Source organism: Necator americanus, chromosome X, assembly GCF_031761385.1.
Source record: "Necator americanus strain Aroian chromosome X, whole genome shotgun sequence".
In the NCBI taxonomy this organism is placed as follows: Eukaryota; Metazoa; Nematoda; class Chromadorea; order Rhabditida; family Ancylostomatidae; genus Necator; species Necator americanus.
Window position 1 is genome coordinate 25572196 of NC_087376.1, and position 16597 is coordinate 25588792.

At 41.9% G+C, this 16597-nt stretch overlaps 3 protein-coding genes across 4 annotated transcripts; 2 read left to right on the forward strand and 1 right to left on the reverse strand.

Moving 5' to 3' along the window:
• Positions 1-3981: 3981 nt before the first annotated feature.
• Positions 3982-9003, forward strand: RB195_025478 (uncharacterized protein; the record flags this gene model as incomplete). The annotated part of the gene is made up of 2 exons (XM_064213643.1): positions 3982-4166; positions 8916-9003. The coding sequence occupies 2 exons, from the start codon at positions 3982-3984 to the stop codon at positions 9001-9003; spliced, it is 273 nt and encodes a 90-aa protein (XP_064069524.1).
• Positions 9004-9147: 144 nt separating this feature from the next.
• RB195_025479 (uncharacterized protein) lies at positions 9148-15484 on the reverse strand (the record flags this gene model as incomplete). Of its 2 annotated transcripts, none has more annotated exons than XM_064213644.1 (10): positions 9148-9224; positions 9294-9403; positions 10751-10836; positions 11243-11351; positions 11781-11896; positions 11964-12053; positions 12115-12250; positions 13841-13905; positions 14217-14286; positions 15381-15484. In XM_064213644.1, 10 exons carry the CDS (start codon positions 15482-15484, stop codon positions 9148-9150), a joined length of 963 nt encoding a protein of 320 aa, XP_064069525.1. The 2 variants fall into 2 exon arrangements, with proteins under 2 accessions (XP_064069525.1, XP_013299533.2); XM_013444079.2 differs by lacking the exon at positions 15381-15484 and adding an exon at positions 14820-14882 and having other exon boundaries at positions 13854-13905.
• Positions 15485-15959: 475 nt separating this feature from the next.
• On the forward strand, positions 15960-16577 carry RB195_025480 (uncharacterized protein; the record flags this gene model as incomplete). The annotated part of the gene is made up of 1 exon (XM_064213645.1): positions 15960-16577. One exon carries the CDS (start codon positions 15960-15962, stop codon positions 16575-16577), a length of 618 nt encoding a protein of 205 aa, XP_064069526.1.
• Between the last annotated feature and the right edge of the window lie 20 nt (positions 16578-16597).

The following is a 16597-nucleotide window of genomic DNA, read 5'->3' on the forward strand; positions in this document are numbered from 1 at the left end:
GTTGTGGTTATTAGTGCTGAAGTGATTTTAAACGAGAGTCAGTAATTGGTCAGTACCAAGAGTTAGAAGATAATATGTCCAGGCAAGATTTTCACTAAATTTTCTTGTACGAAATCAAGCTGGGCAGCTCTGCACCGGAGACCGATCAGAATGTCAACGCTGTTTGAGGTGAGGAAAGCACCACCAAATCCGTGATACGGCGTTGGTTCTAAAGGTTTCGTTGTGGCAATATGAGCCTCGAAGTTAAAGGCATCACCTCACGAATCTGAAATGGCACGGATTTCAGGTGGAGTCTTCTTATACGGGATAGTAGATTATGAAGAAGGGGTGATTCCATCCATTTCTTCCTAACTGTCGTAAAAAAAACGGTCCTGAAGATGCGGCGCGTGCACAAGGCTGGCCCGCTCCAATCGACCTCGTTTTAGAAAATGCCACACCGCAGCGCTCGAAGCTGTATCTTCCAGGTCGTTTTTTACGGCAATTAGGAAGAAATGGACAGAATCACCCTTCTCTACATAATCTACGATCCCGTATTCGAATACTCCATCTGAAATCCGTACTACATCAAATTCGTGGGGTGATGCCTTTAAGGAAGATCGCGTTCGCCCTTCCGAAGTTGACGACCACTTGCTAAAGGCAATCATCGAAAATGATCCACCTTAAAGGACACGAGGGGTTGTACGAGAACTAGGCGTTGACCATTCAACAGTCGTGCACAATTTTGAAAAAATTGGAGAAGTGAAAAGTTGGACAAGTAGGTGCCGCGTGAACTGAGCGAGTCCCAAAGAAACCGCTCATCTGCTGAATCTGCTTCTGTTACGCAGCAAGAACAATCCATTTCTTGATCCTGTTATTATGTGCGATGAGAAATGGATCCTTTACAACAACAAGAAACATTCTGCCTAATGGGTGGACAAGTATCAAGGTCCGAAGCACTTCGCAAAGCCGAAAATGCACCCGAAGAAGATAGTATTGACTATGTGGTGGTGTGCTGGAGGTGTAATCCACTACAGCTCCATGAAACCTGGCGAGGCCATCACTGCAGAAATGTACTCTAAAAAAAGAACGAAATGCACCGAAAACTCCAACTTCTTCGGGGGGGGGGGGGGGAAGCATAATGCTTATTCTTCTCTCTAATCTCCACATCAACTTTCAATATCCACATAAACCTGCAATTTTCTTTTGTTTCGTTGTTCCGAACGAGGTAAGCAGCCGACGCCTCGCTCCTATAATAGTTATGTTATCGCATATCGATTACCATTGCGCTCACGAACAACACAGTACTCTCACCAACAATGTTACAAACAATGCAACAGCAACTAACCTGATATTGTAACACGAGATGTGCGATTATACAAGAAAACAAAATGGAAGGAACAGCAGAGAGGAGTAGAGCTTAACCGGTGTTGCTTTGACAGAGATTGAACCAAGAAAATGGGAATCTCAGAAGAACTTGATTTACAATTCTGTCGACTTTTCTTTCTCCTATCCCCTATTCCTTCTTCTTTTTCATGGATACTGTAAACACTGCTCCCCTGTACCTCTTCTCCTTTCCTTTTGTTATCCTGAGATGTTGTATGTCTACTTCTACTGTATTCCTTCTATGTTATTAAAACAAAAAAACTGAAATATGTTAGATGTATGGGATTAACCTACCCTAACGCTGTCTAACCAGCCAGGTCGGACGGGATGGCGTGCTCTCAACGTAGTGTAGAGGTAAGCGTGCAATTTCCTCAGCATTCCCTCCAATGAACTTCACGAGTTCACGTTAACGTTGTTAAGGACTTCTCGAAGTGAAGAGATGCAAAAGTTTACGACAGCTGGGATTCCCAAGCCGCCTCCGGTCTAGGTATTAACTACGCCTAACGTTGTTTCACTGGCCAGATCGAACGGGATGACGTGCTTTCAACATTCTGTCTCTGAGCCTCATATTGCTTATCGAGTCCTTTTAAGGTTTGTTCGGCTATGAAAGCTGTCACAAAGTTTCATGACATTAGTTGCCGATCTTCGACTCCAAGCTTATATTGTGGATTGAATTCAGTTGTATTCTGAATAAAGAAATAAAAAAATTACAAAACTAACAAGATCTTCTTATTGACCTAATATATGTACTATTAGGTTGGTGCAAATATAATATATGTTTTCAATCATTCACTTCGAAACGCTGTTTCTCGCTTCAAGATCAAGTTTATCAATCGAAATAAGAATTAGTACAGTCCACGCATCCTTTCATTCGAGGACCAAGTTTGATTATTTCCGCTGCACAAAAATCCGAGCTTTCGGTGTCCACGAAATTCCGGAAGTCGTTTTCGGCATCACTACCTCTGAGGCAGTTGTCCAAATGTTTGAAAAAGTGATAGTCGACTGGCTCATGCTCTGGCGAATACAGTGGGTGAGGCAGAGGCTCGTAGCCTAACTCGTACAATTTCAGTAAGGTCACCTTCGATATTTGCAGCTTGGCATTATCATGTAGGAGAATTGGACTCTCTCTGTTGACTAACGCCGGGCGAAGAAGTTGGAGTTTTCGGTGCATTTCGTTCTTTTTTTAGAGTACATTTCTGCAGTGATGGCCTCGCCAGGTTTCATGGAGCTGTAGTGGATTACACCTCCAGCACACCACCACATAGTCAATACTATCTTCTTCGGGTGCATTTTCGGCTTTGCGAAGTGCTTCGGACCTTGATACTTGTCCACCCATTAGGCAGAATGTTTCTTGTTGTTGTAAAGGATCCATTTCTCATCGCACATAATAACAGGATCAAGAAATGGATTGTTCTTGCTGCGTAACAGAAGCAGATTCAGCAGATGAGCGGTTTCTTTGGGACTCGCTCAGTTCACGCGGCACCTACTTGTCCAACTTTTCACTTCTCCAATTTTTTCAAAATTGTGCACGACTGTTGAATGGTCAACGCCTAGTTCTCGTACAACCCCTCGTGTCCTTTAAGGTGGATCATTTTCGATGATTGCCTTTAGCAAGTGGTCGTCAACTTCGGAAGGGCGAACGCGATCTTCCTTAAAGGCATCACCCCACGAATTTGATGTAGTACGGATTTCAGATGGAGTATTCGAATACGGGATCGTAGATTATGTAGAGAAAGGTGATTCTGTCCATTTCTTCCTAATTGCCGTAAAAAACGACCTGGAAGATACAGCTTCGAGCGCTGCGGTGTGGCATTTTCTAAAACGAGGTCGATTGGGGCGGGCCAGCCTTGTGCACGCGCCGCATCTTCAGGACCGTTTTTTTTACGACAGTTAGGAAGAAATGGATGGAATCACCCCTTCTTCATAATCTACTATCCCGTATAAGAAGACTCCACCTGAAATCCGTGCCATCTCAGATTCGTGAGGTGATGCCTTTAACTTCGAGGCTCATATCGCCACAACGAAACCTTTAGAACCAACGCCGTATCACGGATTTGGTGGTGCTTTCCTCACCTCAAACAGCGTTGACATTCTGATCGGTCTCCGGTGCAGAGCTGCCCAGCTTGATTTCGTACAAGAAAATTTAGTGAAAATCTTGCCTGGACATATTATCTTCTAACTCTTGGTACTGACCAATTACTGACTCTCGTTTAAAATCACTTCAGCACTAATAACCACAACGAAATGTGCTACAAAACGTTATACGGCTTCTAATGTTGAAGATGAGTGCAACCGGAAAACATTTGTCATGAATTTGCAACGGAAAACAAGCATTATTTTTGCACCAACCTAATATATATGCACTTGTGTACAAATCTTAACGAGATGGGTAAAGTGACATAGCATATTAGGAACTCGGTGGAAATGAATGAGAGTGCAGGAGTATGTTGCCAGAGGTCTCCCAGTGGCACAGAAAGCTGGACTTTGAGATGGCGTGAAGTCAGCGTAACTATGATGTCAATTGTGATTGCCTCCGCAAAACGAGGCACTTGAAAGGGCGAAAAAGACAGTGTCCATCAGTCGGCGAGTAGTTACACTGTAATAGTTCTTCATTACAACATGGCTCGGAGACATCGTTTTGATGGCTTAGTGCGGGAAAGAAGCACAGGGAATCTGGAAGAAGGACGAAGTGTGACGAATGCATCTCGGGAGTTTAGTATTGCTGACACCATCGTTTCTCGTGTATTAGAAGTTTTCCGAACAACAGACACGGCTGCTCGAATGGGAAGAGTTGGTTGGCCACGGTAAACCACAGCAGCATATGGCTTCAACTTTGTACAAGAGACAAGAATGGACCTACGTCTCTTGACGCCTTTAGATGCGGTCGCGTATTGTCGTTCATAAAAATTGTGTTAAGGCCGAATTAACTTCCTGAACCCTTCGAGCACTCTTGTCTCTGTTGTCTTCTTTCTCTTCTCCTTTCAAATGGGCATTGTTATGGTCCGTTGCTAGTCTTTTTTTCTCCAAGCTTTGTTGTTCAGAAATTGTCTTAGCTAGTTTATAGCATTCTAACCCCACCCCGGGTGCCTTTTTCAGTTACGCCACCAGATCGCCTGGACCTGTTACCCTCGCGGTCTTCGTTCGTTTCAGGCAGATTCATTTTACACAGTGAATATCTGCTAAACTGACAATGAAGACAGAGCTATGGGAGTTGCTTGTATGGTGGAGATGCTCTCAAAGTAGTTTGCTACCACTTTAGCACCGTTTTTCGGTCCATTCTTTCAACTTCTATCTTTCTTATTGACGCCGTAGAAAAAATTGGCGTCCTCGAACTGACGATGATGAGATTTTGTGCAGTGTTTGTGTCGAAACCCTTATAAACTTCACCGTAGTGGGCAGGCCACCGCTTTCTTCGCGCACCTTTTCCCCTTCCTGTAATATTGCCACTTTTCTGGCACCTTGTTGGTGAGAAAGGCGTGAGTAAGGCGCTTCTTCTTACACATCATCTTTTTTACGTCCTCCGCCTACAGCAACGTCTGTTCTTTATTGTCCAATAGTAAGGTCAAGCCGGATGTTCAGGCTGGTAGGTCATAAGTGAAGATCAATCCTTCCGGGATGGAGAATCGCGCTCGACTTCAATTCAGTGTTAGGTAGTCTTTTCTAAAAAGGAACTTTTACTTGCACTTTTACAGCAACACTATCAGATCAGTATCCTGATCTTCACAAAGAAGTCTGACATGTATACATTAACCGCCGCGAGATAAAGCATTGGGTGGCCTGAGATGACGTCGAACCCTCGACACTGCATACACAGGAAACAACTCATCACAGTTTTATCTCAAATATGTTGACGAAAAAAAGATACGGGGTAAAGTGCGTAAACTCCTTGCGACCGAAAGCCTGAAAGTGAGCATTCTTATTATAATATTAAGCACTACTGATATCATCAGTCTTTTCCAGCTGTTGTCACCTAGAAGACATTGAATGATTTGACTTTCAAGTTGACTTATTTTTATATGTTGTTGCGTATACTAATTGGCTGTAAGAATAAGACTCTGTTTTGATTTGAAAAAATAACGCTAATATGTTTGGGAATTCGGAATTTTAAATTGTGAAGGACAAGAAGGAAAACAAAGGTACTAGAAATGTTGACATTTTGTCACAGTTTGTTTGTAGTGGTTTTAAATGTGGTTCGATCTACAGATGCTCATCACGATCCCAGATAATTTGTAAGTCGTCATAAGGTGCGTACAACAAATTCAAAAGGTGTCTGGATATATCAACTAGTGCAAATATACACCTATTATGTTTATATTAACGTTTTCTATGTTCCTTTTCAGAATCGTTTCGAGTAAAATTTTCATCAAAATCAACCGATCAAAGATGTTGTCCATTAATGATTTCTCATATTTCAAGGCAACATTTATTCAGGTTTCATTGAATGGATTATGCGTTACGTGAGGCATTCTCATTGATTATGCGTAATGAATTTGACGAAAGCATCGAACCAAATGAAGAGAGAAGTTGTTCAGTCACATTTTTCTAAATCAATAGGAACATTCTAATATGTGGTTTTCAGCTATTGGTTTGTGATTGATTAGTTTTGTGAAAAAGACCACGATAGATGTTAGGATATGATGTGATATGTGAAACTTGGGCATCACCGTACAGAATCCCCGAAACGAATTCTAAAAATTGATATCAGCATATTCTAAGGCAAATAATAAAATCGTTTTCATAACGCATTTTTTTTTTGCAAAATGATGCGATCACTGTAGGAACAAATCATTTCCTATACTAGATTTCAAAATGTGAAGTTCTTATAGTTCCGGCGTGAACATTCTGTTAACAGAGGCGCAGGTAACGATAGCTGGAGGCATCTCTCCTTAGGAAGGAGGAAATGAGTAACAGAATTCTGTTTGCCGCATGAAAACGTGGCTCTACATCTTCAAGCAGCAAAAAGAATTCTGTTACCACAAAAATGTATTGTTAGAAATCATTATTTAAGTAAGAATAGATAGAAAAGAAACCGAACAGCACAAACAGAGCTACGTGCAGTGGCAGCTAGTGCAAAGGCACACAACGCCAGGATCATCCTTTCGTTAGGTGTTCTGCAGTGTAGGATTCGATGCTCCCAACTTTACCTCACCTTACTATCCGAAATACCAGTATATCCGGAGGATAACCACAACGATCCCCATCTCACGAGAGTTGCCTTGCACTGTCTTTGCGCAGGGAAAATAAGTAAATGTAATGGGTATTATGCACCGTGTCTAATCCGATATGAGGTAACATTAGTTTAGAGGAGAGTACAATACGTGTACTATGAATCAGGAGTGTAAAACATGCCCAAGAAATATCCCTTTTAACTAAGAAAATGTTAGCGTGTCGAATAATATGCAAGTATGATGTTGTCAACATAAGCACTGCTTCAGCAAAACACTGAGTAAACAACATTTCACTAGCAAACTCACTTTTAAAATGATATGGACCATTTGGAGGTCATAGCTCTTCTCCCCAAAAATCGACTTTCTCGAATAATCAGAACTATGCTTTTTTCTAATACGACGTTTTGCTGAAATACATGTGGTTTTTTTTTCCAAGACTTGCAGTCTTCCGTAATACCTGTCCAAGAATTTCCTGAAACCGAATGCAGAACTATTTTCAGTGTATTGCAGCATTTGATGACTTTTCATATGAATAGTCTCTCTTTGTCGGCAGAAGCCAGCGAGTCATAGCGATCTGAACGTGATGCAACCGGCAAAGGTTCAGGTCGTAGGATTAAACAATTCTCAATTAAACAGGAACTTTTCCTCATGTGACTGGAACGAGTAGCATAAAAAAAGGGTATCCATACTCAACTAGATTGAGGTCTTTTCAACCCCGACTGTTACATTTCCTGGGACACGTAATGTGAATTTCGGGAATGTTAGAATGACGATCAATGGAAGTAAGTGCTTAAACATCACTTTCTTTTTGAGAGCTTCACGCAATAAAATTTATTAATGTTGCAAAGTACACCAAATATCTGAAATTACCCATTGTTATTTATGCAGGTTTCTAGGGAAGTGAAAGAAGAAATATTTTCAAAGGTAAGGGTAGAAATAGAAATAGACCAAATTATAAATCTCTATAAATCAGTGATACACAGCTGTTGGAATATCGTGGACTTGGAATTTGCTAGGAATGAACGAGCAACTAGCAAATTCTTTTGTAGATTTCCCGATTTGAAGAACGACATCGTTATTCCATTGCCGGTTCATCAGAGTTATTCCATTTCACATTTCAACCACTTCGAAGTGAAGTTCCACTTGCATTTGTTCGCCTGCCATTAGAACAACGGTTCAGTATACCTTAAATAATCTTTAAATAATAATTTATCTTATCTAGGAAGCCTATTCTCTAGGGTCTTGATGTCATCAGATTTGCGAAAGGAAAGGTCGACATGTTATGTTGTGGAGGTGTCTTGATTTGTAGAACAGGTCCCGTAAAACGACCTCTCATCTTCCGCACATGGAGATCGACCGGATTTCGCTACTGTACCTATCTATATCTACCACTTTCTATAGTCAGAAAGTTGAGTTAAAAAATCCTGACTTGACTAGTGCGTAACATTGTTCTTCTTTTTTGGTCCAGGATTGATACGATATGTGAAGAAATGACCATAATTTGAATCAGTAGGCATCGTTCGAAGTCATGCAGAAAAAGGTAGATAAAAGCTCTCTAGGATTCTACTGCCTAAGTAGATTACTTCTACTTGATTTCTCTTTTCATCCGTTTTCTTTCAAGTCAAAAACAGCAATTTCTTCTTCTCTCTACGAGTTTTCTTAAATGAGACTTCATGCTGCGCGACAAAGTAAGGTTAAAGGGATTTTGCTGGCTGATTTTGGGATTTCGTGTATTGGGCATCTTCTGCCCAGTAACAAAAATGGAAATGAAATGAGAATGGAAATAAAATATTGGAAAAAGAAATAAGAAAATAAAGAAGAAAATAGATTTCTTCCAGGTAAGTGAAGAGAGTGAAAAACAACTTACATGACAGCTAGAAACTGGCAAGAAAGCATTTTTTCTTAATAGATTCGAGATGGTTACGCAAGACCCAAACATAGGTATAACATAGGATTTGTAAGTTTTTCTAACAATAAAAAGAATGCAGACATGTAAAAAAGTAAACATTTGAAAAATAAAATGTCTCTCCCTTTTATTTAATTGGGTAATTGGGTAAGATAAGGTGATCAAATTTCGAACTTTTGTCATATGTAATAATTAAGTCTTTTTCTTCATTGAAAACTGTCGGAGGTTGATTGTTAAGGAAAGATTGTTTGCATGGATCTCTAGTTTCAAACAAATATTAATTTACTCCATAGAGTTGTTGACTCTTCTTGGTTTTTGTTTTTAAAAACTACAAGTTAGAATTTAGTGTATAGGTATGTCTACATATTAAACAGTATTGTAACCTAAGCTGACATTGATAGACTGCATGTGACATGTATTTTGTGGCAATTGAATCATCTAATGTAGATTGTATCATATATGAATAGCAGCATCTACAGGACTTTACAAATAAAAATTATATCAATTCTAATAAAAACTACTCCTTCAAAATTTACTTCGACGATACTTATGTACGTTTACCAATGATAATAATAAAGTAAAGAAGTAATTATGCAACAACAGTACAGACCGTATCAGAAAGTAAAGCGACAGACTTGCCCGCTCGGCGTAACAGCAAAGAATAGGAAGCTGCATTTTTGATGTATGATACAAGTAATAAACATATAAAAATCAGACAATTTTCTTTCTAAGTATCACTCGTCCACTTTCCAAATCGTCCATTGTGGCCAGCACTTGTCGAGTATCTCCTACAAATATTATCACAAATACTGCAGATAATGTAGCTTAAAGAAACCGCAAGCACTGTTTTAACCAACCTGGAACAGTGGATCTGAATTGAATATATTGATCGCATATTGACAATATCATTCCAGCAAATGCACCGTAATTTTCCGTTTGAACAACCAAAGCTTGTCCACGTTGATACCTTCAGAATATTGTCTTGATGCGTACCTTTTTTTAAACAGAACATCATTTAATATTAAACAAAGAAGTAGTTGATGATTACTTGTTACTAGTAGTTGATTTGGTAATTATATATGTTATGTTGAATTCTGTGCGAGTTCTTGCAGTAGATCGAAAAGGTTGGGCAGAGCTATATTCGAGAACGACACGTCTCGGCTGTGAGGAACCGCCTCAGGCGATAATACCAGCTCGTCGATTAAAGGCATCATCCCACGAATCTGAGGTGGTGCAGATTTCAGGTGGAGTGTTCGTATACGGGATGGGAGACTAGAGGGAGGTGATTCCGTCCATTTCTTGCTAATTGCCGTAAAAAACGGCCCGGAAGATGCGGCGCCGCACAAGACTGGCGCGCTCCAATCGAACCTCTTGCACAAAATGGTGCGCCAAAACGAATGAAGCCGTATCTTCCGGGCCGTTTTTTACGGCAATTAGGAAGAAATGAACGGAATCACCCCCCTCTCCGTAGTCTCCCATCCTGTATACGAATACTCCACCTGAAATCTGCACCACCTCAGATTCGTGGGATGATGCCTTTAAGAGAGAAGAAGATAAGGATAAGATGATGATAAGATAAGATGGGTTAAGGTGAATTAATAGTATACAGCTTATACACGTTACAATACGTAAAAATGTAAGTATGGTCAGGTCAAAACGACATGAAGCACGGACTGTTGCGTATGCAGCTGCGCTCGAAGCGGTGCGGTGGAGACATCCGTTGGAATCGATGTGGGATCGTGGCGAACTGCAGGGATGGGTGGCGGTAGCGAGGATCCTTACACGATCCTGACCGCCACGCTCTACTGCGCCGCTTCGAGCGCAGCTGCTAACGCAGCAGTCCCTACTTCATGTAGTTTTGATCCAATAATAACAGTAGTGTTACTACAGGAGGGTCAAAACGACATGAAGCGTAAGCGAGTTCTTTCGAGGCGTTTCGATGGAGCGCAGGGGCGAGGAGCGTGGTGAAACGCTTGCTCACAAGTCTCATCCCGGTTCCAACTGCTGCTTCCACCGTGCCGTTTCGAGCGCGTACGCAACTACGCTCGTAGCACCGCAAATACCCTCGTGACTCATGTCGTTTTGACCCGACAATACGTTTGTACAGTCACAGAACGCTCAAGTTGTCTTACGCAACGCGTACACTGCGAAGATGGGCGCTGGTGCCCAAGGAGTCTGTAATAGCAGTAAAACTGCGCCGTCGATAATAATATTACCGTTAATTAATAAATTATTGATATTGCTATTACTACTATTACTTTAATTGGGCTAAAGAATAAGATGGCTGGAATAGGATACAGTCGGAAACACTAACGTTTTGCCTTCGTATATCAGCTTTCCATTCTCCATGCTGACCTTGTGGTGCTGAACAACGCTAGGAATACTTTCTGCGGGTACAAGCTAAAAGAAGGAGGATTGAAATCCTGATAGGAGCACTCTTTAACTTAGAAGCATTACCCCAGGAATCTGGGGTGGTACGGGTTTCAGGTGGGTTATGTCTATACGGGGTCCTACATTGTGGGAAGAGGGTGAATCCGCCTATTTCTCAATGTACCAGTAATGTGAAATCATGAGTGAAACCGACGACTTCGGAAGACGACGAGCGGCGCAAGGGTGACGCACTGCAGCAGAAGATGTCGTAAGAAACAGCGTTTCAGGGTCGTCCTGTCGCACTGATACAGAGAGAGATGAACGGAATCATCCGCTTCTCCACAATCCACGACTCCACATAGGCACTACTCACCTGAAATCCGTATCACCCCAGATCCGTGGGGTGATGCCTTTAATAGCGGAACTGCAGACAAACCAGTCGAACATCTTCTGCAATTATATGCTCTGGTAGTAAATGTATAATCGCGGGAGCGTTGGTACGAGCTTTCTTCTTTTCACTTGATGTTGGAGTGTCATGAGGTCGACTGAATTAGGAACAATAAAGAGATCCATACAACTTGATAAGTAGTCAGCGCTAACTTTTATTTTTATTTCTTGAAATCGTTCTAAGGGTTTTCTACTCATATGGGGTTCGGTCGAAGGATAAGCGGAACTTGAATTTGTCAGCATCTGTAGTTAATTATCAGTAATTAATAATAGGATCTGAAATTCAGATTTTAGATTTAAAATTTAAACTGGGCAAGCCCGAAATGCCTTCGATTGAAGCAAAGACGAGAGAAAAGAAGCCGTGAGACAAGCGCGAAGAGAGTATGCGTTGCGCGAGATACTCGTGCCCACTCGGGTGGATGCGTTCGTTGCCGACTACACGTAAACAAAATAAACGGCACAATGTTCTTCCTTACAATTCAATTGCTTCTATTATTAAAATATCGTACATATAATAGTTGGCTTACCGACGAAGACATTTCTTGTTCATACTAAAGGTTGGACATGCGGGACCTGCTACGTCTAGTACCGCTACTTCGGCTTCAATAAATCGAATTCGGTCATCGACTTCCAGTAGCAAAGCCTTAAGGAATTTGTGACTCTACTTTTTTTTCGTCGCAAAGGAAAATTAAATAAAAGTATCAGTGCACCTGAACTAGATCATCCTCCCTCTCTTTTAATTCTCGTTGAATTGCCGCATGTTCGAGGCGGAACTTTCTTTCAATTTCTTCTTTCTCCCTCTTAACGAGAAGATCAAAATTTTATTAACAAAAAATATTAAGTACAACTGTTTAGCCTCACCTCATACATGATGTCTATCATTTCAATTTCGTCCGCCTGTTTTTGCTGAAATTCACGTAATTTTTCCAGAAATTTCGGATGCTCGCCGGCTTCGACTAGCCTTAGCTCTTCTTGGAGTTCAGCTATGCGTTGTTCGCTGAAATATCAATCATATTAATCTCCAAGTCCTCTCTTCTTGAAACCTCGGCATTTGAGAGCGTATTTATGTTTTCTTGTTATGCCAACGAGGTTTAGGTGAAACTTTTTTATTGGCTTGACGTTTCGACAAACTCGTCTTTTTCAAAGATGTACTGCCGTTATGTCGATGATTGCTTCCTTATAACATCAACGCAATCCGAAATGGGCGAATGATTTAGAAGTTTGAATGAACGATCGCAGTACATAAAACTCACTCGAGAACAACCAAAAGATAGTTGGCTGCCTTATTTGAATGCTTAAATAAAACTACACAATGGCATTGCAAGTGTAAAATTATATCGCAAGGAAAGCTCGAAAACCGTACAGATAAACGCAAAGTCAGCCCATCCTAATGGTATGAAAAAGGTAGTTATCCGAAATATGGTCAAGACAGCAACAGTAATGTGCACAGGGGATAGAGAACGGGAGGAATCACTAAAACTAGCCACAAGCATAGCTAGTTCAAACGGCTACACGAGAACGAAATCCAACACCCAATCTCGAACTACAAACAAGACAGTGAGGATCCCACGTGAAGGTAGAATTCCTTTGTCCATCCCCTTCGTCTCTGACTCCTTAACTGCTGCTATACACCGGATTCTTTTGCGAGCACACCTGCAAGATGATGTTGTGTTGGTGAACATCCCGAACGACAGCATCAAGCGACAGTTAGTTCGCAGTAGATTCTACGATAGGCAATGCGTGTCAGAATGTTGCGTGGTCTGCCCATTCGGTAAGGCCGGTGATTGCACGAACACTGGAGTTATTTACCAAATAGAATGTCTAACGTGCAACGCCATTTATATTGGAGAAACTGGAAGGATGCTGAACGTGCGTATCAAGGAACATTTGGCTGGTAAAAGGCGAGGGAATTCGATGACACCGTTATTGCGCCACAAAAATGATAAACATGATGGCAATGAGTTTGAAGTAAAATGTACGATATTAGCCCACGAGAAAGAAATATCTGCTAGGAAGGCGTTGGAAACATTCTGGATTTCCGTCAGGAATCCGTCCATGAATAACAAAAATGAGTGCTCATCTATTACCAATGACTTCTTGCCGTTCGTAACACTCTGTGAGCTATAAGGTTGCCCCACATGCAGTTCCTTAACGTTATCCAGACGCCGGTGCTTAAGGATACTGCACAGTGCGTAGATCTCATTCGCCTTGGTGACAATCTTTAAGAACGCGGTGGTTTACCAACCCGCTAGTCGGTGGAACTGGTCAGTTGTTTTCCTTTTGAAGATCTCGCGTGATGTACTTTAAACAATATCAAGAGGAGAGGAGGAGTTTGATGGGATATGCATGGTATCAAAGACCTCAAACCATTTCAGGCCTTTGAAAAAGACGAATTTGTCGAAACGTCAGACTAATAAAAAAGTTTCACCTAAACCTCGTTGGCATAACAGGAAAACATAAATCAATCATACTGTTCACCAATAAGCAGCAAGTCAAGTAGGGCTTTCCATAATGGTCCCGAAAATTCTTGAACAAATAAATCCAGAATCCTAGCCTAAATTTTATAAAGCCAATGAATCAACATTACCCGAAAAACCCACGTGGAGGCGGCGAATTTCGGAAGATGCGCCATACTAGCAGATTCAAAGTGTGCTGAAAAACAACATTATTCTCAGCAGATTTTTTGAAAGAAGGTGTCATACAGTACACGGATTTCGAAGATGTTACCAGTATCTTTAAAACGTACATTCACAAATATTTACAACAATGAATTACTAGCAACTATTCAAATTGTATTGGAGAAAATAATTATAACTACGGAATTTCGTAATCAAGCATGGATTTTATCGACGACTAACAAGAAGACACTCAAACAGAATTCTTCCGACTTTTTCACTCAAAACACCTTGATTAGAAAATTGCAACACATAGGGAATGAAATATAAGGTACGAAATATTCCTACAATAAGCAATTGTTGAGAGAAACTCTTCCACAATTGATAATCTTTTGACAGCTGCTTCCGAAACGCCACTCTAGAACAGAAGTTCATTCTAAATATAACAATTATATCTTACTATTGATTGATTCTCTGGATCTCCCTCATTAGAGGGAACACAGCCGGTTAGTCGCGAGGCTACGTGGCGCGTTCCCAGGTGGCGGATGGGGGGTTAATCGCTGAACAAATCCTACCTTGTTTCTGCCCTGAGACACAGGTGGATTCGGGGGTGGACTCCTTGTTTCTGCTGTGCCAGAATCGGCTCATAATACTACCGTATCTCGCATGTCGGTCCGGCCATAAGCCTGCAATCAAGTGACTGGGAGGTGCAAAGGAGGCGGTTTGGAGTCGCCTCCAACAAATAAGCTCCACATGTCCACTCCAGGAGAGCGCAACGTTCTCCCAAAACTCATGGGACTAGAGGCTTTCAACCAGCTCATGAGTTTTTAATTTTTATGCAAAACACAGTAATAGAAAAGAGTCTCTTGATCCCGGAGGAAAGCCTGGTACGGTAGCGCCAGGAAAGAGGGGGTGGCAGGACTAGGATGACGATCTGTACTTATAACGCACGTGCAATCCAAGAAGATTAAGTATGACGTCATCGGACTGACCGAGACGAGACGACGTCACCATCTCAACGCCGTATATGAAACTGGAGAAGAACTGTTCTTAGGAAAATGCGACAGTAAAGGTGCTACAGTAAAGGTGCGACAGTAAAGGAGTTAGCGTCCTCGTCAACACGAGTATGGCAAAGAACATCGACTCTTTCGAACAACTTTTGACACGAATCGGACGTCTGCGGATGAGAAGATGTGGCCCAACACCAGCTTTGACTATTTTCGTCGCTTACACTCCAACGAATCAAGCTACGAAGGAGAAGAAGTCGACGCTTTCTATATGGACCTGGAGAAGTTCTACAGAGAAGATCATACCTCTTACAAGGTCATAGTTGGCAATTTCAACGCCAACGTTGGCCTAAGAAGCACGCCTGAGGAACTTCACATCGAGACCTACGGCCTACAATGGAATGAACAGGGGAGAGGCTCTCCGAGTTAATAATGACGACTAAGACCATCCACGGGAACTCGCAATTCCAGAAGCCCTCCTCTCTATGCTGGACGTAGGAGTCACCCGGTGGAGGATACCGTAATGAAATAGACCACATCGTCGTCAATAAAAGGTTCTGCCTGATGGACGTCGCTGTTGTGCCAAAGTTCTATATGGGATCGGACCATCGCCTCCTCCGAGAAAGATTTTCCTTCACAAGGAGAGGAGAGAAAGCTGATATGTTCACTAAGCGAACTCCCAGAACCATCATCGACTAGGAGCTTCGCTTGTCAGCTTTTGGGAAGATACCGTCATGGACGACATCGACGACGAATATGAACGGCTTGTAGACCATATATACTTGCACGAGGAAGGCTGAGTTTTATAACCACCAAGATACGCCTGTTTCTTGAAACTCTTGAGCTGATACCCCAATGTGGAGCAGCACGAGCCGCAGGCAACCAAGAACTCACGTCCAAGCTCGCATGGCTTTGCAGAGAGGCAATAAAGGAAGACCTTAAAGAGAGAAGAGCAGAAGTGTTGGTTGAAGTTGCAGAGGCGGGACAAAACATTCGCTAAGCCCACTGGAACTTCGCCAATCGTGAAACACTAATAGCTGCTCTCCGGATCCCAGATGGAACAACTAGATCATCGAGAAGGGGAATGGAAAAGGTCATTCATGGCCTCTTCTCAGATCTCTTCGACAGCCACGTCCACTTGTCTCCTCACCATTTGAGGGAAGATGGACATGTCATTCCAAAGGTCCTCCCTTCCGAAGTCCGACATGCCATCATGTCGGTAAAGAATATTACTTCACGCGGCCCCGACAGAATCAAGCCTGAACATCTGAAGTACCTACCGCCAGTCCTCATCAACACACTTGCCAGGCTCTTCACTCGTTATCTGTCGGAATGCAAGGTTCCTAAACAATGGAAAACCAGCAAGACCCTGCTCTTGTATAAGAATGGAGACCCACAAGAAATCGGCAACTATCGCCCAATCTGCTTACCGTCTGCCATCTACAAGCTCTTCACAAAATTAATCTTAAACAAGATAGAAAGAACATTAGGTGAAGGACAGTCATGCGAGCACACAGTGTATCGAAAAAGGTTCACTACGATTGACCACATACACACGGCTTCACAACTCATAAAAGTAACGCGAGAGTACAAGATACCGCTGTGTTTCACTTTCATCGATTCGAAGAAAGCCTTTGATACAGTTGAGACCAAAGCGGTCATGGAGGCCTTGGATGATCAAAGCACCCTATTTCATACATAAAGATAATTAAGATAGATAAG